The sequence below is a fragment of the Tauraco erythrolophus genome, chromosome 3 (assembly GCF_009769465.1).
Source record: "Tauraco erythrolophus isolate bTauEry1 chromosome 3, bTauEry1.pri, whole genome shotgun sequence".
Classification (NCBI taxonomy): domain Eukaryota; kingdom Metazoa; phylum Chordata; class Aves; order Musophagiformes; family Musophagidae; genus Tauraco; species Tauraco erythrolophus.
In genome coordinates, this window is record NC_141467.1 from 1,383,581 (window position 1) to 1,411,134 (window position 27,554).

Below are 27,554 nucleotides of genomic sequence, written 5' to 3' on the forward strand. Positions count from 1 at the left end.
CTATTATTTTCAACTTTGGTGCAAGTTTCATGCTAAAAGCAAACTGGATCTTATGTAAGAGGAATGAGTTCTTCCAAGGGGGGTGGAAGAATCAAACCAGTCCATCCTTTACTGGATGTGGGGGGGGAAATAGTGACAAAGGATGAGGAAAAAGGTGAGGTACTTAATGCCTTCTTTGCCTCATTTTTTATAGTAAGACCAATTGTTCTTTGAGTACCCAGCCCTCTGAGCTGGAAGACAGGGATGGGGAGCAGAATGAAACCCCTATAATCCAAGAGGAAATGGCTGGCAACCTGCTACACCCACTTAGACACACACAAGTCTATGGGGCTGGGTGGGATCCACCCACGGGCACTGAGGGAGCTGGTGGAAGTGCTCACCAAGCCACTTTCCATCGTTTATCAGCAGTCCTGGCTAACCAGGAGGTCCCAGTTGACTGGAGGTTGGCAAACGTGATGCCCATCTACAGGAAGGGCTGGAAAGAGGATCCAGGAAACTACAGATCTATCAGCCTGACCTCAGTGCTACAGAAGGTTATGGAGCAGATCATCCTGAGTGCCATCGCACATCTTCAAGTCTCTTTCAACCTAAATAATCCCAGGCATGTGCCTTCATGGCCCATGAACTTGCCAATGATCCAAAGATCCGAGGCCACAGCGTGTGTGTGCGAGGGGGAACAGCCCTAGGAATTCTGCAGCATTGAGGAAAGCAGGTTTATGACTCCTGGAGTTGTTCTACTAGAGAACCCATCTTCATTTTTTTTTTAAAAAAAGTCAGAATTTTAATTTTCCTTGAAAGAGCAACCTCCCAGGCTTCAGCACCAGCTTTAAAAATGTAAAATAACACCAAAACACACAAGTGACTGACTTCACAAAACTGGAGGATATTGCTGATGGCACTGACACATCCTAAAAGGCTAGTTTTTAGATAAAGGCACATTGGACACACTATTTAGCAGAAGCATTAATGGCAGTGTGGCTGATACCAAGTTGTTGCTGGTTATGCAAGTTTTTGCATTTTGTAAAATACATGTTTCCAAGAGCATATTTCCTGCTAGAAGATTTTGGGAATTTGTGCAGAATGGATTAAGCCCAGCATTTTGATTTAAAACAACAACAACAAAATCAATATTTTAAGTGGGCCTTAACTTACTTCAGGAATACTTTTAAGTGAACACTGTGTTATTATGTTAACTCATCTGGAGCAGAAATTAAAAGACATCAAAAGCTGACCTTGCTTTTATTGATCAAGTCATTAAAAACAAATATATACACACACTCTAGAAGGGGGAGGGTGAGATAAATTAGATTTGTTTTAATAAATAGCCTAAAAGCCCCATACGTAGAGTTAGAACTGGGCTTCTGAAGAAAGGAAATCATACCATTTATACTGCATCTTGATGGTGGGAATGGGAAAAACATGGAAAACACTTGTGTTAGCCCTTGTTAACTCTTCACAGCATCTCCCACCACGACTCCTGCAGCCACACTCAGGACTCCAGAGAAATGGAGGGCTAGGCACAGGATAAAACACAATCAGGGCAGCATCAGTAGCCTCAAGGGACTGTTGCTGGCTGCATTTGAGTATCAAAGGTGTGAAACCAGGTATGAGCACGCCACGTTGCTGTAACTTTTGACTACTGATTCCTTCCAACTTAGAGAGTTCTGACTCTTGCCCAGCTCCATTAACAAGAGAAGCACAGAAGCCACAGTGTTCAATCTAACTATTCTGTTGTGCTGCACTTCTATGAAAGGATGGAGAAAGCCCCAAAATTCTCTACCAAATTACTCCCCATGATGGAGGTGGGCTATGTCCCCTTCCCTGTCCTTTCTGATCTGCTCCCCTTGATCTCTACACTGCTCCACCCTTCTGTTAATGGATTCTCCACCATCAGATGTAAAAAAAAAGTTAAAAAAACCAACCCTGTCCAAAATGCTCCCAGAGGAATGTTTTCACCCTCAGAACATCATTCTTCCAGGTCAGCCCAAGACTCCAGCATGTCAGTCAAGGACCCCCAGGAAAGGCTGACGTGGCCAGACAGTACCACTGACACAGATGTCCCTACAAGTGAGACTTCTGTGTAAGAGCCAGCTCTTCAGTTTGGGATTTCAAGAACGGTACTGGGGGCATGGCTTTAAAGCCTAACAAGCATGCCATAAAGAAATTATCCAGATTGCAAACAAGTACACCACAACTCCAGCACACCTACCCTTCCCAAAAACCTAAAGGGATCTCTTTAGGCCAACATATCTAGTCACTGTATAGCCACAGAGGAAAAAGTAAAACAATCTAGTGTTCAAGTTAAAAGCTTCCTCAGTACCAGTTCCCAGGACAATCAAGGTAGGTGTTGAATCTCCTGCTCCACACAGGATACTCTGCCACAAGCACTTCACTGCACAAATGCCTGGCATGTTCTTCAACTGAGCACTGAGGCTGACGGATGTAAACTTGTCTCAGCTGAGGGTTCAGTCTTAAAAGGTCCAGAGCTCCTTACAAGTGCTCTCTAAGCAAAACTTTGTTTGGGATGCTCAAAATGCTGCTGAAAGCACAGTGCACTGAGCCCTTCCTGCCTTTCTGCTGCTATTTCCCAGCTGGATATAGCCAACTCCAGACAGCCAAAGCACCTTCATCATTACAGAAGCAACCCAAGGCTGGACTTCGCTGCAGGCACCATCCTTTCCATGTAAATACATGGAACATTGCATCCTACAGGACACAGATGGATCACATTGCAGCTGATTAAATGCAACTGCTAGATTGTAAACTTCCTTTGAAAGCAAAGACGATTCCATCTAATGAGCACTACCCTAGACAAGGAATTCACAAAGCACAGAGATAAATACAATGCCCTAAAAAATGCACTCTCTTTGCATTCCCAACTTAAACTGAAAATGAAGATGGAGCCTGTGGTCCCATACTGCTCTCCATAGTTGCTAGGGAATATATCTATATCGGCTTTGTCTGTTGCAGTCAGCATCACAACCACACTGCTTCTCCAAGAGAGATCAGAGCACAGGACATGGACCTGTACGCATCTCGGTTACTGGTTAGTGGCACAACAGCCCTGGCCAGTTTCGTGGCAGCACAGAGGACAGAAGGACTTCTGCAGTTCAGCCAAACATTCAGCATGGAACACCCAAGAAATAAGATGTGCTTTTCCTTGATCCTGTAACAGTGACAAGAGGAGTCAGTTGACCATCTAATCCTTCCTCCTTCCCTCCCCACTAGAAATTTACCCTTTCAACTGCAATGAGCTGGTATTTTAGGAAGCTTTCGGTGCTGGAAAAACAGAGGTGGGCCCACATGTTTCAGCTGTGTTGGACCAGCACGTTCTGTGCTTTTACCCTCATTCAGTTATCTGTCTTTGGAGCTGTAGCTGAAGGAAACTCCATTTCTGATAGATCCATTCATGAGGGGTTTAGGATTCTCTCTTTCAATCTTTTCTCTGCTAAAGATAGTGTCCTGATCGCTCTCAAACTCTGATTCAGAGACCATCAGACTGGAGTTGTGTTCTGTACTTCTGTGTTTTATACCTGACAATAAAAAAGCAAAACAAGCTCATTAGAAAGGTTTCACTTTTTAGTACCAACTAACCGTCCTCTCCTCCGGGGTGATTGTATTGCAGCTTTCCAGTACATGAAGGGCCTACAGGAAAGCTGGAGAGGGGCTTTCTACAAGGTTGTGTAGGGATAGAACAAGGCGCAATGGCTTTAAACTGGAAGAGGGGAGATTTAGATTAGATATAAGGAAGAAATTCTTCCCTCTGAGGGCAGTGAGGTACTGGCACAGGTTGCCCAGAGAAGCTGTGGCTGCCCCATCCCTGGAAGTGTTCAAGGCCAGGTTGGATGAGGCTTTGGGCAACCTGGTGTAGTGGAGGGTGTCCCTGCCCATGGCAGGGGGGTTGGAACTGGATGATCTTTGAGGTCATTTCCAACCCAAACCATTCTATGATTCTAGGACAGTGATTTCTCAGGATGATTTTATTTCCCCTAGATTCCAATATTTCCTTTGCTAAAAACAAACTCAGCTAAATGACAATATATGTGAACAGAAGGCAGCAGCTGAAGTCTACTGATGTTTAACAGGGCACTTAAGGGCCAGGAGGGAACTGCTGCACAGCAACAAAAACAGCTCCAAACTGAATTGTGTGCAGTGGAGGAGAGGTTACAGAGGGAAAGTCTGTGGGACAATTAGATGTTCTAAATTAAAATTAACGAAGAAGCTCAGAGCAATGGCTGAGCCCAAGGCCTCATGAAAGAAATGAAGTGATTCTCCCCCCACCATTTCCCTGTCCATGCTTGCCTCTGTCATTCCCAAACTCGCAGGCCAGATTCTGGGCTCTGCCTGTCTGCAGGTGTCCATTTAAACACATCGACTGTAAGCTTGGTGGATGAGTTCCCACCTGAAACAGGCAGCCCTTACCGTATTTGGGTCGTAGCTCCATCCTCTCCTGCTCATCTATGTTATCTAGGATGGTATATTTTGTTTTCTTTCTTATCTTTGTCCTCTTCCTGCTAAAAGGAAAGTTGCCAAAAGACATTTAGTTCTCATGGACACATACAAATCCACTCCCTCTCTTTTTTCATACACAAAGCTACATACCCCAATGCACAACCTCATAATACTTTCTCATCTCCACTTGAAAAGAGCTGTTCCAGTTTATACCCATACAAAGCAGCTGTACAATGTAAACCAGAGGATATAATTTATTTTCTCTCTGACAGACAAAAATGAAGAAAGCAAGAAAGACTGACTTGCTTTCCTAGGCCACAGGGGTTCAGTTTGTTCAATTTCAACATAGTAGCTAGGCACAAGGTAGACATTTATTTGTTTCCAAATAAAATTAATGTATGAATTGGTAAGTCCTCAATTTATTTTTTTTTTTAAACTGAAAGAATTTAAGTGGTGCTTGTCTGGTTATGCTTCCAGAGAAGACCAGGCAAAAAATGGAGATTGGCTCCCCCATGCATGCAGGGACAAAGCCCTATGGGTCTGCAGGCAAATCCCCACCTCCCTCCCCAGCATCGACCTCCCCAGTGCTGCAAACATCATCATCTCTACGATAAGTTTCAGCTATTTGCAGGAGTTACTCATCTGCTCATTGATACAGAAGGGAAAGTCCTGGAGCTAGAGGAACCAACACAGAACTGTTTTTTGTATTGGATTGAGAGGGAACAAACACAGAATTTCAGGGTAGACATAAGGGCATTCGCGCATGAAACCAAGGGGGCACCTCCTAGAACATGCTGTCACACCTCAGGCGTTTTTCTGGCCCTCTTTCTCCTGACTTGGGAGCTGTGTGAGTGGGTGGGATGTGCCCTTTGTCAAGGCGAGCATTGACTCTGACAGTGTTTGGAGAAGCACTCCCACCCAGGCTGCACAGCTCCCAGTGGAGAAGCCACCTTCTGCTGAGCCTACATTCCAGCACCAGCCAGCCACAAGTTTCCACAAGGATAAGGGCATCTCTTGCTTTTCTGTCCTGTGCAGCACTTCCCTCCTCTTTTTTACATGTGTCTGTATCAACCAGCCCTCACTCTGCCACACGAGGACAAAGGACAGAAGCAGCTGAACCCCACAAACAATCCCTTTCTCATCAAATTCACAGAAGCCTGTGGGGTGAAGTGGGACACACTTCTACTTAAAATTATTTTACTCACAGCACTGTTCCTTCCATCATAAAACCCAGCATCAACTCCCCCGTGTTTCAAACTGCATCCTTTACATACTGCACAGACACCTTAGAAGTTGAAAATCCAGAAAGATTCTGACGATATTTCATTTTTGCTAACACCTGAACAAGTTATCTACTTGCTGGGCTTTTTGAGCGGCAGCAAAAATGCTTCCTCTAGTGACAGAACTTGCAGGGACTTGTCACTTGAAAGAGAAATTCGTTATCAGCTCACTAGGAAAGACTGGGAGGGGGAAAGGGCAGAGAGGGAAACAACATACAGTAGATAAAATAGTTTAAGGAAAGAGGAAGTGAGAAGTTTGCAAATCTGAGATGGTTAGAGTACTCCTTGCCTGCCAGCCACATGCAGCCCACATGTCCACCCTTCCTGTCCAAGGGAGACATCAGGTTGGGAGCAGCTCCCTTCCCATGGCCTAGAACACTCCTATGTCAGTGACCTTCAGGGCATGCCTCTTTTTTCTTAGCATGGAGTACGTGGAGGACTCAGTGGGAGACCATAAAGATCTGCATTTTAACGTAAATTATCTCTTAATATGAAGGATACTCCAATATTGGCTTTCTGTTTCAAAATGTAGAAGATCACAGAGCCACAAATGGACACTACCTTTTCCAACAAAAGTGTGTCTGTACAGAAATAGCTACAGGAAGCTCCTCACGTATCTGACATGAGTTCAGAGGTTTAGTGCTAAGGACCAGGCTAAAAAGTGGCAGTTGTGTTCAGTTTTTGCACACACCCCATCAAAAAGAAGCACAAATCACGCACCTTTTGCAGCAGCAGATGCAGAGCCAGGCAAGCCCTACCATGAGCACAATCAAAATAAAAACAGATACACACACATAGAGTATATTCCACTCTGAAAAAAGAAACACAACAGTGCTTTGTTAAGTAATACGAACAGGATAATTTCTAACACCACTCTATTAAAATAACCAATCCTGAGGAATGAGGAGTGGCAACAGGAACTTAGAAAAACTTAGCACCTTCATATTCTCAGAAGAATCCTTAAAAATTCTTAAGCTTCCACATTGAAAGTGCACATTTGAAAATTTTTTTCCATTCCAATACCTTTTTACCATCTCAACTTACCCGAAGTCTACATGGGAACTGAAAGTCAAGAGGGCATGTGTCCTGGGTTTGGCTGGGATAGAGTTAACTTTTTCCACAGGAAGCTGGGAGGGGGCACAGCACAGGCAGCTGCCCCAGCCTGGCCAGGGGCTATTCCATACCATGGGATGTCATGCTCAGAGTACAGACTGGGGGAGCCAGCTTCTGGGTGGACAGTTCTGAGTGGTGAGCAGCTGTAGCCCTCGTTTTGTGTTGTTCTTGTAGTAGCATTACTGTAGTTATTATCCCTTCTCATTTTTCTTGTACTGTCCTATTAAATTGTCTTTACCCCAACCCACCAGTTTTGGCCTTTTCTCCTGATTTTCCCCTCCCTACCCCACCAAAGGGGAGGAGGGAGTGAGCAGCCGTGGTAGCTGAGCTGCCACAGCTGGGCTGAACCGCAACAGCATGGGTACCACCTCAGTCCTCATTCTCTAACTGAAATAAACACAGGTATCCTCTGGGTCTGGCATTTCAGTTGTGCTTTAAAAGAGCAGTTGATTAGAGATAGCTCCTTCTACCTGCATGCTTACACTTGGAAAAAGCATGAGAAGATATGCAATAATGTGAACTCCAACATGCACACACTCACTGTTTCCATGTTATTATTACACCATGGAACACGACAGCATTAGGGCACAGCTGAAGCAGGTCCCTGCCTCAGGCTTAAAACCTACTGTCCTGTTTTGGTTGGTCCATTAGTCTTTCTTCTCCATCAGACACATGGCCCATGGTTATTTAATGGTTTGTAGCAAGCTCCTTAGAAATTCCTACAGATTCACTTGCAGACTAATGCACTGCCCTGCAAATGTCTCCAAGCCTGCAGAGTTCTGAGAGCTGAGCTTTAACTCAAGTCAAAGACTAATTAAATTAAAACTATTAAACATTTGAAAGAGAGGCTTAGCTGATATGTCAGGTGTGCCACAGAATATAGACATGATTAAGCTGGTGAAACTAAACTGCATTCCCCACATGCAGCAGCAAACTGAAAGAAACAGTGAAATTAATCACGCTAAAAAGCTGAAGTTTTAAAGGTGACTATATTGCTTAGTCCAGAGCACTGGTGTTTTCTTTCCTGTCCTGGGTTTGGCTAGGATAGAGTTAATTTCTCAAAGGAAACTGGGAGAGGACGCAGCTAGGTGTGAACAATTGTACCACTTGTTTGGTATTGTTCTTTTATTAGTATTATTGGTGTTATTACTCTTTTTTTTGTACTGTCCTATTAAACCATCCTTATCCCAGCCCACGAGTTTTACTCATTTCTCCTGATTTCCCCCTCCCATCCCAACAGCGAGCAGTGGCATGGCTGCTTAGCTATCAGCTGGGCTAAACCACGATATTTCCTTATGTCAAATTGTCCTGTTGGCACAGGAGCATCACCTGCCCACTCAGAGAATCTAAGTTGTTGCCTCTTTTTCAGCTTTGCAGCAATCAGATGAATAACTAGTTAAAAGCTTTGCAACACCCACACTGTCCAACACCACTTCCAACTGTTGCAAGATCCCTCTCCCATGACAAAGTTTTAAAGCTTTTTTCCTCAAATAGTGATAATTTTAAAAATACAAACTTTTAAAATATTTTAAGTATAGGCTACTACTGTCAAGATGTTATAATTTCAAGACATTATTCAAATATATTTCTATAGAAAGATATCGCTGGGCTGGAAAATAAAGAGAGTTCAGCCTTCCCTCAGCATTTACCTCCTCTGTACTCCCCATTTTGACAGCAAATAATCAACAGCCTCAAAAGACAAGCTGTTCTCGAAATACATCCCATAACACCCCAACTCACCACAATTACTCTCTCCGTTGTTCAGATAACGGTGAATCAAGTTTTCCATCCACAGCTGGTAGCAAACGCAGCGCTTTGTTATGGGGTCACAGTGCCCATGGCCAGAGCATTTCAAGAGACAGGCTAAGAACAAAACCAAACGCAGGGTCAGGTGTGGAAATGGACAACTTGTCACACATCCTCTTTCTGTGAGAGCAGACTGGTGCCAAAGCACCCAGTTCATAACGTTCTGATATTTTTTTAAATCTCCCTTTCCTTTAATCTATCCGTGAAATAGATTTACAGCTCAGCAGACAGCACTGAAATTGTATGCAAGTCAAGAATGGTTTATTCTAACCAGAAATAAGGACAAGTTGTGGAATTCAAACCTCTCCTTTATGACCTGTTTGCAAGAACTTCTAAATACCTGAGAACTGAGGAATATCAGCATTCTCAGGCACTAGAAGATGAGCATCACATCAATAAACTCAAGCGTATTTCAGTATTTCAAAACCAAATTACAGCATCTGAGGCCAGAACATTTACATGCCTCATATGCTTACAGTAGTAGCTATTGCTAGATCAACGTGTCATATCAGACTAAAATAAAAAGTTATTCCCCTTAAAACTCAGAGTAGCAGATTTGCTATGTCAAGAAAAACGTTACACGTATTTTCAAGTGATACCTAGGCATTTCAGTAATCCAGGTACATTTACAACAGAACATCAATGCTTTTCAACAGGAAAATAAAGACAAAATTTACTACAGAATCAATGACTATTTTATTGCCAGAGCTCGCTCACTCTGTTTGCATTTGGATCATTCCATCCTGATTTTAAACGATGGAGAAGTCACATCTGTAACATCTGAGTATCATAAAGGGTTCAAACTACTAGTGAAGTTTAAAATAGGCTTAGAAGTTCAAGCATCTTTTTTGGGAAAAGAAGTCCATTGTAAGACACCCCAGTGGCCTGTCTACATTGCAAACCCTAGAAGACCAGGGGTTGGAACGAGATGATCTTTGAGGTCCCTTCCAACTCCAACCATTCTATGATTCTATAACATAGCAGTCACCTGAGCATTTTGCCTGATACAGACATAAAACCAAATTACATCACAAGCCTATTACTGAACACTAAAAGCCTTGAAGGAACCAGGGACATGAAACATTCTTTATTATGGCTGTATCGAGTTTTTGCCCGTTTTCCAACAAAATATGGTATGAGTTGGGTATCCTTACCCTCATTCCCTAGGCCCTCCTGATGCAGATCAGATTAAGATGTGCTTTTGCCTACTGCTATAGATGACAACTTGTAAAAGAACACAAGTAACTGGTACCAGTCTACTACAAACAAACCAGCATTTTAAATGCTGTCGTCAACGTCATCTTTCAGAGAGCTACACCGAAGCCCAGACACCAGACAGATCCAGGGTGCTGTGGTACCCAAACGCCCACAAAGTTCCAAGCTGAGCTAGCACAACCCAAAACATACCAGCTGTGTCGACCCGCAGGACTTTGAAAAGCAGAAAGTCAGCCTTCTCTTTCAAAAGCTGCACATGCAGAGCTCGTGAGACATCTGATGCCTTGATCACCTCGGCAGGCTGCCCGTTCTGCACGTAGAATACAACCGCGGTGCTGCAGAAAGAACACGACCAAGGTGATGACTGCTGCCAAAGATGGCTTTTGTCAGGCATTTCACTTCACAGCCTGGGCTTTTGTTTGTTTCTGGAGAGCAAATGCCACCACCGATAAAGATCGGTGAGCTCTGTCCACGGATCAGTCAACTCCATCCAAATGCCATGGACTTCATCCTGAGCCAGGAGCACCAGCAGTTCTCTGGCTTCCCAGTTTCACAGAAGAAAGGCAAGGACAACAGGAAATGTAATTACCTCCTGGATCTTCCTGACTCTCACTTTAAAAGAAGTTATGTATACATTTACTTTCCCCCCCTCTCATCGAGAACCTGCCACAAGGCACTCCGAAGCACTTTGAGTAACTTAAGAAAACTGAATTTAAGAGAAGAAAAGCTCAGAAGCAAGGGAGTCAGCGGACTTCACGTGGCAGCCCTCCTTCCCCATCTCCACCCTCCACTTTTTTTTTCTTTTTTTTTCTTTAAATTTGAGTGGTGCTGATCTCATCCCATTCCCCTTCAGGGAACACCTTTATCTGAAAAGCAGTAATTGGAAGCTGTGATTAAAAGCATCGTAACTATAAATGCTAGATTTTCCAAACTGTTTGCTTTTAAAAATTTAAGAGGTTCCCAGAGGGCTAAACAGACACTAAAATGGGTTTTAAATTACCAAGCAGTTAACAAGAAGTAATTTAAAGATAACTCATGTCAACAGGTTCTACCAATCATGCTGAGATGTTTTCTCTGGGTACACCCAACCATCTCGAGCAAGCAGAGGGGGTATTTTTACTTCAGAGTAAAATACCACACTTAGGAGTGTCTGCTGTGTAGTTTTCTCTGCAAAAAATGAATTTTCGTCACTAGTTACTTGGGAAAGCATTTTTAAAATACTTAGAATATCAAAACTTTAAAGAGGAAGTAGAAGAATAAGGGAAAAAAAACAGGTTTGATCAGATACAGCTGAAACTTTACTTTGAAATACAATACTTGCTTCACTGTGAGAAAGTCTGCCTGTCTCATTCAAGCCAGCATTTGGGAAAAATAATAGCACTGTATGGAACAAAGACACTGAAATATAGGCACACACTTTCTTTAAAGGAATAAAATAAATTTTAAAAAAACTATGCAGAGAATTTTTAATTATTTTTTTAAAAACAAAACACTTCAGAGTTCTGAGCCTCCAGAGAGGTTACTTCATCGATTTCCTACCACAGCAGAAGAAATTCACCTTTTTAAAGTATATACTGTTGAGAGCTATAGCATTTTTTTGTCATCTTAGAAATTATTGTTTTGCAACTAATTATGAATGGTGAGTCAATGAAAATCACGTATCTTCCTGGCACGGTAGGATATCTTTGTACCTTATATCTGAGTGCGCTTGTATCTTCTGAACTTTGATATCCGAATCCAAAACATTCAGCAAGACAGCCAGCTGTCTCACCAGGGTGTCCTTCTGCTGTTCACTCAGCTGGCCCACTCCAACTTGCAGAATCAGTTCCACCAGACCACTCCTTTTAGGATCTGACAGAAGAACAGGGTATTCTTTCAGAGCCTGGCAAATATTTCAGTACCAACTGAAGATAACATGCAGTACTCAAAAGTATTTATTAATACTATATTTTCTTGCTTAAGACCCATATCCCTTACAACCCAACACTTTTGTGTTCTTAGAAAAGTACTTTGCCTACATTTTCATTCCCTCTGAAACAAACCTGGTGGATCTAAGACAGCAACCCAGCTTACCAGCTGAAAGCAAGCACTTCAGGGCGTACATCGGTTCAGCATTAACACATTTCTGTGCAGAACAGCAGCTTCTGTTCTCCTAAATGCTGTCATCTTAAGGTCAGAGGTAAGAGTTAGACTCACCTGTTGCTTAACTTCCCTGCTAGTTATCTACTACTGGCTACCACCCAGGCAAAGGGAGGCAAAGATGGACTCATATGGTAGCATGCAAAACTGTGTGAGTCTAAATAAGAATGGTCAATTTGAGAAATATCAAATCTATCTACCTTCACAAACTGAGGGTTCTGTGAAGTAATACTTGAACTTCTAGAGTGCCTTGCAAACAAAATAGGCTTCACAGATATCCCATGAGAATCCTGAGCCAACTGTGACTACATTCAACAATAAAGCGAGGAACAGAAATAAAATCCTTGTCCAGGAACCAGACAAACAAGAAAACTTGGACAGACCTATGATTTCAAACTCACTTTCTGAAATCTCAACTTATGCTTCCATCACATAGCCATTTCTCCTGCATTTGAAAACAAGCCTACATACGAGTAGTATCAAGCCACAAAAAGACAATTTTAAAACCCCTGAAATTCTTTGAGGTTTGTTTTTATCCTCCAGGATGAAAGAAGGAAAACAAGCACAAAAATATGGTTTCAACCATCAAACACATGAGTGCAGCATTTGTACCTAAACTTAATGCTCAGCTCCCATCTCTTTCCATTGGCCAAACTGACTAACAACCAGAAAAAGAGAAACAAAAACCTACAAAGAATGAAAAGCAACAAAAAGCTAACAAAAATATTAACTAGGAAGTATGGGTTTTATTTATTTATGCTTCCAGGGAGGCAATGGTGTAACTGGTAGCTAAGAGCCCTGACATGTCTTCTTCTAACACACTCAGGCCTACTGAGAAAAATCAGAAGGCAGGAAGAGAGACACCTTTTGTCTTGTGTTTTAACTCCAGAGAATCTTGGCAACGCTGAAATACATAAGTGAAAAGGAGAACAAAGATGAGGTATTCAGGACATATTGATGACCTTTTAATTGGCATACCAGGCTGCACTTCAATCGTTGCTGAATCGAGATCGGAGTCTCCTTTGGCATCCGTCACCTTCAAGTGAAAAGTGTAGGTTCCTTCCACCAGATTGGTTAGCTGCAGCACCGCCTCGTGGTCTGAGCCATGGATCACATCCTGCAAAAAACGGTACCGTGATGATTGTAACCTCAGACAAAGTTGCAGGTGTGACCATCAAGTCGGGTATCTGATACGACTGTGAGCTCCTGCTTTGGCTTTTGGGACAAATGGGACCTATCACAGTTTCACAGCACAGTGAAATGCAACTTTGGAAGTGGGAGTTCATGGATTAATGGAGACGTCTGCGCAGTATGGATATTTTCATTTCAATGAGATGGAACAGCTGACATTCTCAAGCACTCACCTGCTTGAAAATCTGAGACAGTTACATTATCCTCACTCAATTTTACTCCAGTATCCTTTAGTTCTGCTTTCTTACATTCCAAATTATTTCCTTTCCTTGGAGTTCATATGTTTCCAACTGTCATGCCTGCCAGCTATATTTAAGCTAAACCTCTTCAGTACTTCTATCCTCACGTGCTTCTAGAAGCTTTGTTATCATCCTGCTGTTTCTCCTCTCCCAGTTCTTGCTGGTTTGCCACTATCTTCCTGACTGGGAAAAGCTGTCCGCAACACTTGGTGTGGATAGGCAAAAGATGTCACAGTATGAGTAGCTAACAGATAAACTGAAGTTTATCCAGAGGTACTCCTGCTGCCTGTCCCCACTTGGAGAGCAGACTCCGCTGCCCTAATGACCCAGGCTATTCCCTGGAGCGTGCCAGGCACGGTATTGCTACATCTGGTGCTAAACACCATTTTTATCTTAAACTGCAAGTTTCACCTCATCTGGTACCAGACATGATTCCTTCGTTTTTATCAGCACTTCTTGCTCTCTCAGAGCCTTCCTCCTTTGGAATAGATGGATTTCAGATTATTTTTCCCTCAAACACATTAACTTGGTACTATCACCGATTGCTCTTTAAGTGCCACGACTTCATTCTTCTGTCTTGAGTCTTTCCCAACTAGGTCCACGCTGCTGCAGTCCTCTTAACTACCATATTCTACAGCTGTACTGAAAATATCATAAGTCCCTGGGACCAAAGCAGCCGAGACAAACCAGAAACAGACACCATGCCTCATAGCATCTTAGGAGCCATACCTGCCTGTCCTTCTGCAGTGATGCTACATGCACAACGAGACACGAATCTGACCTGTTGGAACCTTCAGGAAACTTACCCCAGCTGCTGGGCTTTGACCATCTCGAATCCACAAATACGACACAATCCCCTGGTCATCAGCAGACCTTGAGCCATCCAAGGTAATGGAGTTATTTGGAAGCACTAAAACATGCTTCCCACCAGCATCCGCCCGGGGTGGACTGTTGTTTTCTAGCCATAAAAATAGTGGAGGAGAAGGATGTCCTTTCAAAACGTGCACAATGTGACATGACATCACCAATACATCCACGCTGCAATTCTTTACCACAGTAACAACAGAATCTTCTTTCAAAGGTACAGGGAAAGGCTGAGTAGGTATACAGGATCTGGCTCCAGAATTATGACAATCTGACAAAACCAGAGCTGCACCATGAGAAGAATACCAGTAAGAGGTATCATCCAGAAAGATCTTTTTCAAAAATCATTCTGGGGTATTCTATTTACAGTCTCACAACTATTTACATGTCAGATCTTCTCAGTCAAGTAAAAAGATTTTCTGCCTACTTGGAAAACACAGACCAGCCTAAGATCACCATGCTGGGCTCTTCTCGTCTTGAGAATTGCTTATTACCTAACAGAAGGCTTGTGTGAAGTCTTACATCTTCACAACACATGTATTTAGGCAAAGTGTATTCAGGAAACTTAGACTAAATCCAGTTCCCAAGTGTTTTTTGCTTACCACTAGCAGTGAAATTAAAGCATGCATTGGCAGTATGGTCAAGAAATACCAAGGAAACAGGAACACACATTCACTTTCCAGAGACCAGACATCACTGACTTTTGTTTGGAGCACAACTGAGAAGACAGAGTTCCATGAAGCTGTGAGGCTAAGTGAAATACCTCCCTTGCTGGTCTAAATATTAGGTTGGACATAAATACTCCAATTTGGGGCAGATCCCTAGGGCACTGACTGCAACTGTATTCTTTAGAACAGCACAGAGTTCTCTGCAACACAAGCAATCTTCTTGGCTCTTCCAAATAAACCAGCTGATTAAACTTGGCTATTGGACCACTGAATATTTTTAATATTGAACCTGTGACTAATCAGCACACACTGAGGCTACACTTCACAGCACGAATGAGATCACAAGACATCTGGGCAGAGCTGTTGCCATGTGTTTCTGACTAAACACCTAGCAAACTCTGGAACAGTTCAACCAATGGTGCATATGGGTAAAACTGAGTCCAGCTTCTTCTCCAAGATGCATTCGTTCTGCAACGATACCAAGTGAAAAAGAAACAAGGCTGCACTGTTTTCAAGAAAGTCAGCTGCTAAAATTCTGATGCAACTCTGCTATCATTTCATAAACGGGATAGGTACCATGCTTGCAGAGCCAGAGTGCATCTCTCCCCTCAAAAAACAAAATAGGCAACAGAAAACCAAACTCTGGACCCAAACAAGATTTGAAACGTATCACATCATCTTCTCTAAAAGGAGCCATAGGCCCATGGAGATTGCTAAAATCACTCCCTGAGGAACAAAATGAGGCAAAAGATAACTGGATTATCACCATCTGCAAATCTGAGGATGCAATGTAAGTCAAAGCTATGAAATCTGTCAGGAGTACCTGGCAGTACCTTTTATCTTGCACAATAGGTATTATTATCCTAAAGCTTCTTCTACAGCATGCATATTGGCAAAAAAAAGCCACAGCAACTGTTTCTCTGTATCAAAAAAACAAAATAAATACAAGTCTTAATTTTAAGTTTTCAAGTGGAAAATGGTATACTCTGAGACCTCATTTCTTGGATGTTACTTAAATCTCACAGTAGAATTGCTTTTCTGCTCAAAGCTCAACTTTGAGAATAAAATCAAAACATATCCTCTTAATGAAGCAGACACATCACGGTCAAAAAAAAGTATTTTGGAGCATTTTTATTACAACTCATTATGCATGTACTTAACTTTTAAAAAGCTTACAGTAAGTGAAGTTACTTCTACCAGTCACTCACAAGACCACTTTATTAGAAAATAACAGCAATTCTTCTTGAATACCCTTGAAATATGACAACAAATACATTCTCCTTTTCTGTTCCAATCGCCTTTACATTCTGTCAGTGATGGAATTAACTGGCAAGTTGCCTACCACATCCTAAGAAACAGCAGCTAGGCTTACCTTCCTTCACAGTAACAGACAGCACAGATGCACTGCTTAAGCCCTGTTGGTCTTTTACGGTCAGCCTGAAGCGATAGGTACCAACCTGAAGACCAGTCACAGTTGCTATCGCTTTGTTGCCATTTTCCATCTGTACAGAGCTTGGTCCACTGAAAGAAAACATCTCAGAAAAATAATCCTGCACAGCCAGCCAAATTGTTCTTCCAGCAGCATCATGCTATTTCCTTTCATGTATATTGTAGTTCTACCACCACTATAAACACTGATGGTTAAAGAACTAAGATATGAGTTTAATTCAGAGAATTCATAAATCCATTTTTTTTTTTTTCAAGACCTTCAAAGCACCCAAGCATCACACCCCCAGTTATTAGCAGGGCAGAAAACGCACCGCAGAAGTTCAGCCTCCTCACTGTACCATTCCATGGGAGCAGGCAAACATTACTGCTCTAAGAGCTTCTCCCAACATACACATGGTGCCAAACCTCTTCCTGTACCACAGATATGACAGCTTCACGAGCTAATACCTCGTCCTTTCATCAAGGATCAATTAGCTTTGCATATCAACATACCATCACAAACTTTTTGTAAGGCATTTTCAATCATCATTCAAGAGCGCTTTAGTCACCTACTACTGAAAGCTCAGGCTAAAGAGATTGGCAATTTTCTTTATTATTCAACAAACAAGTGACTAAGACAGTCTAGTTCTGGGCAGTAATGGGAAAACTTTGTACATTACAGGATGGTACCCAAGCCTGTTACTCGCTTTTTAACAGAAGACATAGAAATTCCTGTCATTTTCTCTTAACTTTATAACAGTTGGCCTCAAAATGACACATTGCAAAAGTACAGGCAGAGATTGCCTAAGTTTTCCAAGTTGAACTTAAAATTCCTGTCTCTTACCTTATTACCACCTGAGCAGGAAGAGCCTCAAAGCAGCTCAAATAGTGCATCACTAAACTTCACTGCGTAAGAGGCTCTGGCACCCAATCACTTTCACTTTGTTCTCTGTTTTACGGGAGGTTAGTACAATCTCTAGATACCTGATATCTTCCCAATGATAGAAGACAATGCCTTGGTCATCATGGCTTTTGCTTCCATCCAGCGTAGTACCTTCTACTGGGAAAGTCAATTCTTTGTCAGGGCCAGCCACTGCTACTGGAGGACTGTTATTTTCTGTAAAAATATTTAGTGTACAACATTTGTTAGGGTAGTCACTGGCAAGGACTACCAATCAGAGAGGAGACTTCCCCAGAATGTTATATTACAAATTACAATTTGGCTTTAAACTGAAAAAGGGAAGATTTAGATTAGATATAGGGATGAAATTTTTTACATTGAGGGTGGTGAGGCACTGGAACAGGTTGCCCAGAGAAGATGTGGATGCCCCATCCACATGTTCAAGGCCAGGCTGGATGATGCTTTGGGCAACCTGGTGTAGTGGAGGGTGTCCCTGCCCATGGCAGGGGGGTTGGAACTGGATGATCTCTAATGAAACCATTCTATGATATATTGGCTCAAAGATACAAATCACAAGTATAAAGTGCACAAGTCAGCAGAAAATACCAGGTGGGAGAGACCAGCTCTGCAACAAGGCAAATCCCACAGCAACTACTTCCCTTTTTCAGTCATATCTGAAGGCACAGTCACCCTCTAAGAATTCTGCAGCATGCTCAATGCATTGCATGAAAAGTTTTATGATGAGTGGTGAGGTATTCTCCCAGTTCCACTGCTGCATCCCTTTCAAAACCACCCACACAAATATGATTCCCTGCCCTCAAAGAAGATACTGGCCCAGGTTTTCTGCTGCTCAAGGTCAGCATTACACCACTAAGTTAATGCCAATTTAGAGTCTTCGAGGATTTAGTGCAGAAACATGTAGCCTATTATTCTGTTTTCAACCTTTTCTTTTGTGGCATGGTAAATCTGGCAATGCTGTCATTTTCCTGGATATTTATTTCTGCTTAGACCCGACTTAGACAATAGCATCTTCCTAGTTTCACACTATAACAAGTCTAAAAAGCACCACCACATGCTGTACTTCTAATTCACATTCTTGAATTCTGCAGTAAATGCCAACTGTAAAGCTTTCCCAGAAGGGGTCATCTACAAAAAGGTGTGTAACAAGCAATAACAGGAAGATATAACATTGTCCCGTGGTGGAATGTGAGACCTTCAGATGGGCAGAAAAGGCCACTTTGCATGCAATAGGCAAACACACCACAAAAAAAAAAGGCATAAAAAAGCCCCATCTCATGAGGCCTGGACCATTTGGGCCCATCCATCACTCAGCCCCTAGATCTAAACAAATGGGTGAAAAATTCAGCTTTTGAAAGTTCTTAGCTTGACACCTTTCCCAACAAAGTGCGATTCAATTCAATTCTACCAAGTATTCAGATCACATGGGGACGCTTGAAGGAGAACTGCGAAAGAAGAAAACTGAGCAAGGCACTGCCTGACACTCTGAACATCTTTGCAAACCAGACTTTGTAAGGTATTAAACTCGGAGCTACACGGTAGCTTTTCCAAGGACACTCACTCAAGCACATCCGTGTGCAGCCTGCCTTATGCAACCAGGCTCGCATTAGCCCTCGGGATCACCACCTGGGCTTCCTATGAACCTACACTTGGTTTTTCTGTTTGCTTTGACAGCAAATGGAAGTCCTTGCTCCAGGGACACCAAGCATTCAGACTGCCACCTCCACAGTGCAATGCAGGGAGATGAGGTATTTGGGGACAGAGCTAAGGCAGCAGGCTGGCCCGCTCCGAGGGACCCCCATGTGCCCGACTCACCCGGCTGTACGATGAGAGTGACCTCAGCTGTGGACTGCTGCCTCACCGAGTCCGTGACAGTCAGCTGAAATGTATAATCTCCCTCCTGCATTGCAGATAACTGCAGGTACGGCGTCCGTACTCCCTGCGCAGCATTTACAAACACAGAGAGCATGAGAGAAACCAGAAACGCTCTTGGGTTATCAAAGGTCTTTCAGAGCAAGTGTTAAGAAAAAAATAAAATTTGGTTTAATTCATAACAAGCACAGTGTTTGAGCAAGCAGTTCAAGCACTTTGTGGACAAAGAGGAGACTTAAAATTTGATAGAGACATATGTAATGCATTCACTATTGCAACTGTCCCTGCCGACTCAGAGCAATATCTACAGACAATAAACCTTACTTTCTTATGCTGGTATAACTGCAGCATTATTTCTGAGTAACAATAACTGTGAAACACACAGGACATTAAACTTTCTCACCTAGGAAATTAAACACTGATGGAAGTTACTTAGCTTATTTCATTTCCAGAGATATTTTAAAAACAAGTATCATGACATTCTTCAATATGGTATTTATAAAAATGGCTAAAAGCAAAAGCAAGCTTGACTTGATCCCAGACAAATAGATTTATGGAAAAAGCATATTCAGGACAGAGTTGTCTTTTTTAATATACTCTTCTAGCAGTATTACCTGATCTCTATATAAAGTTCATAAAATGACTGGGCCCAGCTATAGGTCCTTTTGCTAATAAAATGAACATTTGTGGCATCTCTCTTATCAGGAACAACAAATCACAGTACAATTAGGTTATCTTTTTTAGATAAAGATGAGAATGAGAACTAAGGGATTTGATAAATGATTAACTAACCAGAGGTACTTGTTAAATTGCACTCTGACCATGGATACCATGTAACAACGCACCTGAGATCAGCATCCTCAGCTTTAGACATGAAAAAGATTAGCAGGCTCTTGAAAAGAAACTGTAAAACGTTTTTGGACCTCCACATTAAATACCCAATGAATCCATCAGGTATCTCAAGCAGCCATTCCCTTCTTTCATAGATTTCTAGGTTGGAAAAGACCTCAGAGATCATCCAGTCCAACTGTCCCTAATCTCCCATTAAACCATATCCCTAAGTAGTTCATCCATCCTTTTCCTAAACACATCCAGGGATGGGGACTCAGGAAGACTGCTTTAAAACTGAACTGTTCTTAAAAGCTACAAGTTCAGGTTGCACGGATGCTTTTAGTGTTTATCTTGGTAAAAGAACAGAAATAAGCCATCATGCTACAAGCCTTTCCACATTTTCATAATTGCCTCCACAGTAGATGCTTGCATCAATATTACTCCTTTCCTAAACAGACCTACAAAGTGACCTCTTTCTACCTCTGAAGGTCTAAAGTAACATTTCTGCAGCACAGTAGAAATCATGTCATAAAAAAATGGGTTCTGAGGTTCAGCTGGCTTCATCACATTAATTAACTCAACTGCCTACAGAGCTACAAGAACCTCCAGATTACTGAGTGCACGTCCACTGAAAATTTTTTATTAACTTTTCTCAGATTAAAAAACACAACACAGCCATGAAAATAAGATAATAAATTCAAGTCAGCCTTCATGGGACACCTGTGTTTTAGTGAGCATAAAAAACCCACCATAGAGCACAGCTGCATAACACTGCCAAAAGTCTTATCGTCTTTCACTCAGAAAATTAAGTTTCTGTTTGTGTCCTACTTTCTCCAGGAGAAAATCATAGAATCATAGGATGGTTTGGGTTGGAAGGGACCTCAAAGATCATCCAGTTCCAACCCTCCTGCCATGAGCAGGGACACCTTCCACTACACCAGGTTGCCCAAAGCCTCATCCAACCTGGCCTTGAACACTTCCAGGGATGGGGCAGCCACAGCTTCTCTGGGCAACCTGTGCCAGTGCCTCACCAGCCTCAGTGTAAAAAATTTCTTCCTTATATCTAATCTAAATCTGCCCTCTTTCAGTTTAAAAAGCCATTGCCCCTTGTCCTATCACTACACACCCTTGTAAAAAGTCCCTCTTCAGCTTTCCTGTAGGCTCCCTTTAAGTACTGGAAGGCTGCAATAAGATCACCCTGGAGCCTTCTCTTCTCCATGCTGAAGAGCCCTAACTCTCCCAGCCTGTCTCCATAGCAGAGGTGCTCCAGCCCTTGGATCATCTTCGTGGCCTCCTCTGGACCTGCTCCAGCAGCTCCATGTCCTTCTTGTGTTGGGGACTCCAGAGCTGAACACAGTGTTCCAGGTGGGGTCTCACGAGAGCAGAGTAGAGGGGTAGAATCCCCTCCCTCGACCTGCTGGCCACACTGAGTACCTCCACATTCTCCCAAAATCAGTTTTCTAGCCTCTCAAAAGATGGAAACCTGTGGAGCAGGCTCTAGGCTCCACGGACAGACACTGTGAACTTGAAGTCTTTTCAATCCAACAAGGAATAAACAACAGCAGGAATCAGAAACGACCACAATGAATGAAAAAAATGATGAGAAGAACACATCACAGAAGAACCAAAAAAAAAGAGAGAAAGAAAAAGAGTAACAGCACTCTAGAAACTCCAGTGCTGAGTAGTTACTCAGGTATGTCTCTGCCCATGTCAGAAACAAAGGCAAAAGAGCTTTCCAGTCCTAGCCAAGGAGAAATGGGCATACCTGCATTGCTACAACCTTGCCTTTGCTTTTGGGACTGAGCGACCACTCGTAGCTGACGATGGCATGGTCGTCGCTGCTCTGGTTTCCGTTGAGCGTGATGGAGTTCTGGGGCAAGGTGACTGCCTGATTCGGTCCCGCGTTGGCGACGGGCGGGTAATCCACCGCCTTGGTGACCGTCAGAGACGCGACGGTGGAGTTGGCTGCTCCATCTGAATCAATCACTGTGAGTCTGCAACGGGAAAACCAGTATTGGAAATCTGCTAATCCTGGGCTTCTGCCAATTCCGAAGTTCAAAGGTTAGCTTTGTCTGGCACCTGAAGAGAGCAAAAACACCACCCAAAACAGAGCCACTGATCAGATTATATGAACTTCTGCTTCAGAAACACACAGTCCTCAACTAAGGTAGGAAAGAAACTCACAGGACTGTTTTCCAACACAGCTTTCACCCTTTAAGGACAAAAAAAAAAGCCTAGCTATTCTGGATCCCAGATGAAACCCTTTCCCTGCATTCAATGGCAACTCCATCAATTTCAAACAGATTTCGCTAAATTCTTTACAAAATTTACTCAGTAAAAACCAGGGATTTCCTTCATCAGTCACAGCGGAACAGCCCCTGTTAACACCTACATCCAGAACTGCCCTGCATGTTCAGAAGCTCTGCTTGCAGCACAGCAGCAGTTCCTAATTTCTTATTTCTTTGTGGCACACTATTAAATAATTTTAATGGCGCTTAATATCAGCTCAGGTTTTTGAAGATGTCAAGTCACAAAACCAAAGTACAGGGTTTAAAAAAAAGAAATCACTACTGCCTTTCAGAAACACCATGACAACTCATCTTAAAACGAGACTGCTGCAGACACCTGAGAGTGATGGAAGACTGTCCTTCGACAGCGGGGTACCCGACTACATCTCTGTTTCACCTCTAGTGAAACTGCACACAGCTGAACACAGGGAAGGGAACCACTCTTGAAGCCTTCCCTGAGAGGGAACAAAACTCTGAAATAATTAACTCTTAAGCTCATTAATTCTGTCATTAGGTAACAGATACATTTGCAGTGGGTGCATATCCACACGTAGCAGGAGCTTGGGATTTTGCTCATTTCCTGTAAGCTCGAACATGCTGCTCTATTGCTCACGTACCTCAGGCTCCCCTAAAGGTGCACAGATATAGGAAGTGATTTCTTAATTCCCTAGAGTTTGGAACACACTTGGAACATTGCTTGTAAGCAAGCTCTGCCCTTTTTGATTCAGAAAAAAAAATCCTATGCTCATTTCTGCCACTGTACAGTACGCAACAACTCCAGTAAAGAAGACAGAATGAAAGTTGAAACCATGCAATTTTTGGTGAGGCTTCTGCAAAGCACCATGTTTAATGTACGCTGGCTTCAGCATTGTGCTGATGCTACATTGATACATGACATTGACTGGTGGGCTGCTACCCACTGGCCCAGTCTGCCTCTGTGCAGGCTACACTTTAAGTAAAGAAGTTCAGCAAATTAACTCTCATTTTAATTAAAGCAGCCAGAACCACAAACATTGCTTGCATTGTCTGGACAAAATTTAGCTTCAGCAGCACATAGATGGAGGAAAACAGTAGCAAGGTAAAGGCTTTTAGGAAGAACAGAATGACTTAAAATCAGCACACAACAGTGCCTTGTGAGGATCAGCGTCCCAATATAGTTTGGGCTGTTATGACCCTTCAGGGATGACTTTCACAGTCTGACTGCAGAGACTCATCTCAGGACACTTGCCAACTTTTAAGCTGGAAAAAAATACTAAAAAAAAAATGTTGTCATAGTTATTATGGCAGAGAGGGGGAGGTATTTAATTTCTGATACTTGACAATACGAAGTTATGCAAAACAAGGTATCACTACACCAGTATGACAAAATCACTGCAAGCACTTTCTAATAAGAGTGCTCCTTGTGTCGCTCCACTGTGGAAAATGAAGAGTAACACCATGCAGAAGAAAAACAAAGTGTTTTGTTTGAAGAGGTACATGTGAGCACCAAGAGACACAAACATTTAGCTGACATCACAGAAACAGTCAAAATCCCAAAGGAAAGTATCCATGCAGGTACCTGAAAGTGTAGTTTCCAGGAACAAGGTTAGACAAGTACAAGACAGGTGTGTCAGCAGATGCCTTCTGCTCTCGCAAAGGACCTTTAATTTCCTCCCAGTGGTAACTCACTATCTTCATATCATCTACACTTTCTACATTCATTAAAGAAAAACATATCAGTTTCTCGTAGCAATTGCTGGAAAAAACACTACAGTCTTCCATGCACTGATCCCTAACTGGTTTTCCACAATCATCTTTTCAAGCAGATTCAGTCAGGGTTCGTGCACCATAGCTGCTACACTGCAGGTTTCAAATTACATTTGGTACGGTTTATCTAAACAAACAAAAAATTCTTCATGCACACACAAATAAAAAAATCAATCTGCACATTCCAACTTGCCTGGTCTCAGTAATCATGACCATAATTATGACATCTCATCAGACCCTACATGACAGCTCCTCTACCACAGCCCCAGAGGCCTCAGCAGGACAGGAAGATGACGTAAAAGCAAGTGCTGTTTGGATGCAGCACCCTCCAATACACTGCATCTCAATCCCCACGTGGAAAGCTGGATTTTATCATTTTTATTTGTTAATTAAAATAATTTATAACGAGACTCAAACCCCTGAAAGAAATCATGACTCCGGGAACTCCTGAATGGAGTGAGAAGAAGGAATTTCACTCGTAATTGACAAACTATAACGTCGCAGCTGTATATTAAAACCACAAGATATGAGCACAGGATGCTCCAGTACGTACGACTGCCATCGATGAAGGTAGAAGTTGTAGGCAAAGAAACTTCTTGTACTTCAGGTGAAGCAATGGCAACAGGTGGCTGGTTAACTCTGGCTGCTGTGAGAAAGACAGCAGGTAGGGAGGTGAAAGTAGGGAAAGCCCAGGCAAAACTCATCCATCAACTCTACAGATCAATAGTCTCCAATGATCTAGATCTACAACTGACAGCTTTGCAGCATCTGCTGTCCTTTGGACAGGGGACAGAAAAGGTTACAGAAGAGCAGTGCACTGATGCAGCAGTCCTCCACTGCAGTGATTTCTAACTGGTCTAATTGGGATCAGACCCGTGCACTGTAACTTGCAGCTAGAGCCAGTTCAGCTCCTAATTGCTGTTCCTGGCTGTACCGGAGAAGGGGACCACAGAAGGTGGCATGATGCTCTCTCAGGCCTTGCCTAAGGAGGGCACAAGACCAGGGAGCACTCAAACACCGTAAGATCCTTAACTCTACTTCCTTGGAATGCTTTATAGACACCAAGGTATCAAACATCTCTGTGTGGCTGGACTACCAGATATCCCTGACAGACAGTAAAAGACAGCTTATTAGATAAACATGTTGTACAACAACTCGTCTTGAAGAAATTAATTTCATTATTTTAGCCAACTGATTTACCTGGTTTGACCGTGACATTTACGAAACCTTCCCCAAAGGCATTTTCACCAGAAACCGTCACTTTGAAGGCATAAAATCCCACTGATAACTGAGACAAACACAGAACAAATCGAGTTACATGTCAAATTACACAAAAGCAGCATGCATAAATCCGCCAATCATATTAGAAACAGGGAAAATCTGGATATCTGAAACCTAGAGCTCCTTTTACAGACACATACGTAAAAGGCCACTAGTCACTGCCCAGAAGCAGAGACTACAAAGCAAACATTTGGGAATTTTTACTCCATATTAGAAAATTGTTAGAGCACTCTAAAAAGACAGTCCCAATCTGGCAAGGATTTGGTGACACATGCAAGTGAAGATGACTGTGACACCCACTGGTGCTCTTCCCCACAGGTCAGGCTGCTGTGCAAGGACCACACCAACACAACGGGCCGGAGCTCACAGCTCACTTACATGAGAGAGCATCAAGGTCTGGCTGTGCCCACGCTCCATTTCACCTCCATAGTCAGCAGGGTGACTGATCAAGCTCCACTCATAGGTGTAGGCTGTTTCTAAGAGTAATAACACAGCATAAGAGTATCAGCTTTGCCTTCAAGATAAGCCCAGGAAGCAAAGAAATCAAGTTCACCATCCATCAGATAAAATGCTACAGTAGGAAATCACGACTAAAACTGCAAAATGAAGCACTACGAATACATGTTAAACTTCCACAGTGTGTGGTAACTTGGCAAAGCAGCATGGATGTAACGGATTTCACAAACAACTGACTTCACAAAAGAACAGCTTCACGTGAAGGGAATGCATTTCACATAGCTACCTGTGAAATTTTTATTTGCTGCTGCAGCTTGGAAGCTGGTAGTTTTAATATAAATTTGGTGTTCAGAACCTACTTCTCCCCCTCCTCTGCTTTACAACAAGATGCTACAACTGGGGCCACATCATTAAGGAAGAAATTCTTCACTCAGAGGGTGGTGAGGCACTGGCACAGGTTGCCCAGAGAAGCTGTGGCCGCCCCATCCCTGGAAGTGTTCAAGGCCAGGTTGGATGAGGCTTTGAGCAACCTGGTGTAGTGGAGGGTGTCCCTGCCCATGGCAGGGGGGTTGGAACTGGATGATCTCTAATGTCCCTTCCAACCCAAACCATTCTATGATCTTTTGGTAGGAACTACAGGCTTTCTATTGAACTATCTCACTAATGAGTTCAGGTTCTGAAAATAAAAGCCACTTTAAAAAAAATATCTCCAAAATCCAAAGCAGGAAATCCTCTCTGCAGTTGGAGACGTGAAAAAGGTACTTGTAGGAGATGAGAAAAATGGTTTAATCCTGAGGAGCAGCTGCTCACATAACTCAGGACTTGTCTGCATGTACAGGTTGGTAGTGGGTGCATCTCCTTGCATGCCAAGGCCATTCAACTCACCTGTCGGCGGTGGTGGGACAACAAAGGCATTCAGTTCAACCTGATTTCTGGGCAGCATCACTTGTATGTTATCTCCAGCAGACACGATAAGTTCTTTTACTGTATCTAAGATAGAATGAGTACGTTATGTATGGGATATGAGTATAAATTTAGTATCTTCCAATATTATTTGTAAACATTGTATTTATAATGGACTACGTAAAATTTGACAAACACTCTACAGTGAATAGACAGGATAAGTAAAAAAAAAGAAATGAAAAATTCCTCAATACATAATCAAGTAACAACCTGTTGTAATTATCACTACGGCTCCTTCACCTTTTACCAAACGAAAATTTTTCTTATTCTGCAAATATGAAGCATCGTTTCCTCTGTTTTAGAGAAAAGCAAGAATTCGAAAATATCCGATTACAGAAGACAAAAAGCTGTTTGCACCAGAATAAATCTCATTAAACAAAGCAACGTAGCCCATACTAGAACTCTAATTTATCACGCCTTCTTTCACCAAGAGGCACTGCTGCTGTGTTTCTGTGGCACTTGTGAGGCATGCCTCTATGTCCAGCTTGGCGTCCCTTTCAAAAATGCCACTTGTATAGCAGGGCAAAGGTGTCCTTTCACTGTCCTGCACATTCAATCTATTTGCCACCCAGGAACACTCTCCTAGTTCTCATCTGTGCAAACCCTTTCCTCTTCCAAAAATGCCAAAGTCCACAAATCCAGTCCCAGCAGAAACGTACTAAAGGTACTAAACCTTCAGGAAAGGTTCCTATAGACCTATATTTCAAAGATTTAAAAGGTCTTCAAGGCTTGAGCCCACAGAACAAAGGTTGTCCAAAGGCAACTCACTAGTGTCTAAATGTCCAATTCACAAACTGAATGGA

The 27,554-nt window shown here is 42.6% G+C and overlaps 1 protein-coding gene across 3 annotated transcripts in view; it reads right to left on the minus strand.

Moving 5' to 3' along the window:
• Nucleotides 1-3,354: 3,354 nt before the first annotated feature.
• The window catches only part of KIAA0319 (KIAA0319 ortholog), a 34,323-nt gene continuing 10,123 nt past the window's right edge, over nt 3,355-27,554 (minus strand). The window contains exons 4-20 of one of the 3 annotated variants that reach the window (XM_009990333.2): nt 26,674-26,772; nt 25,711-25,808; nt 25,252-25,339; nt 24,605-24,697; nt 23,864-23,996; nt 21,783-22,011; nt 19,130-19,253; nt 17,380-17,512; nt 16,340-16,488; nt 14,242-14,393; nt 12,984-13,122; nt 11,558-11,717; nt 10,059-10,201; nt 8,586-8,708; nt 6,453-6,543; nt 4,423-4,514; nt 3,355-3,533 (exon numbers count right to left, since the gene is read on the minus strand). In XM_009990333.2, the coding sequence (XP_009988635.2) occupies nt 3,355-3,533; nt 4,423-4,514; nt 6,453-6,543; nt 8,586-8,708; nt 10,059-10,201; nt 11,558-11,717; nt 12,984-13,122; nt 14,242-14,393; nt 16,340-16,488; nt 17,380-17,512; nt 19,130-19,253; nt 21,783-22,011; nt 23,864-23,996; nt 24,605-24,697; nt 25,252-25,339; nt 25,711-25,808; nt 26,674-26,772 (2,225 nt within the window). Of the gene's footprint in view, nt 3,534-4,422; nt 4,515-6,452; nt 6,544-8,585; nt 8,709-10,058; nt 10,202-11,557; nt 11,718-12,983; nt 13,123-14,241; nt 14,394-16,339; nt 16,489-17,379; nt 17,515-19,116; nt 19,254-21,782; nt 22,012-23,863; nt 23,997-24,604; nt 24,698-25,251; nt 25,340-25,710; nt 25,809-26,673; nt 26,779-27,554 lie in introns of all 3 variants that reach the window. The other 2 variants (XM_086608956.1, XM_086608955.1) reach the window with 2 other exon arrangements.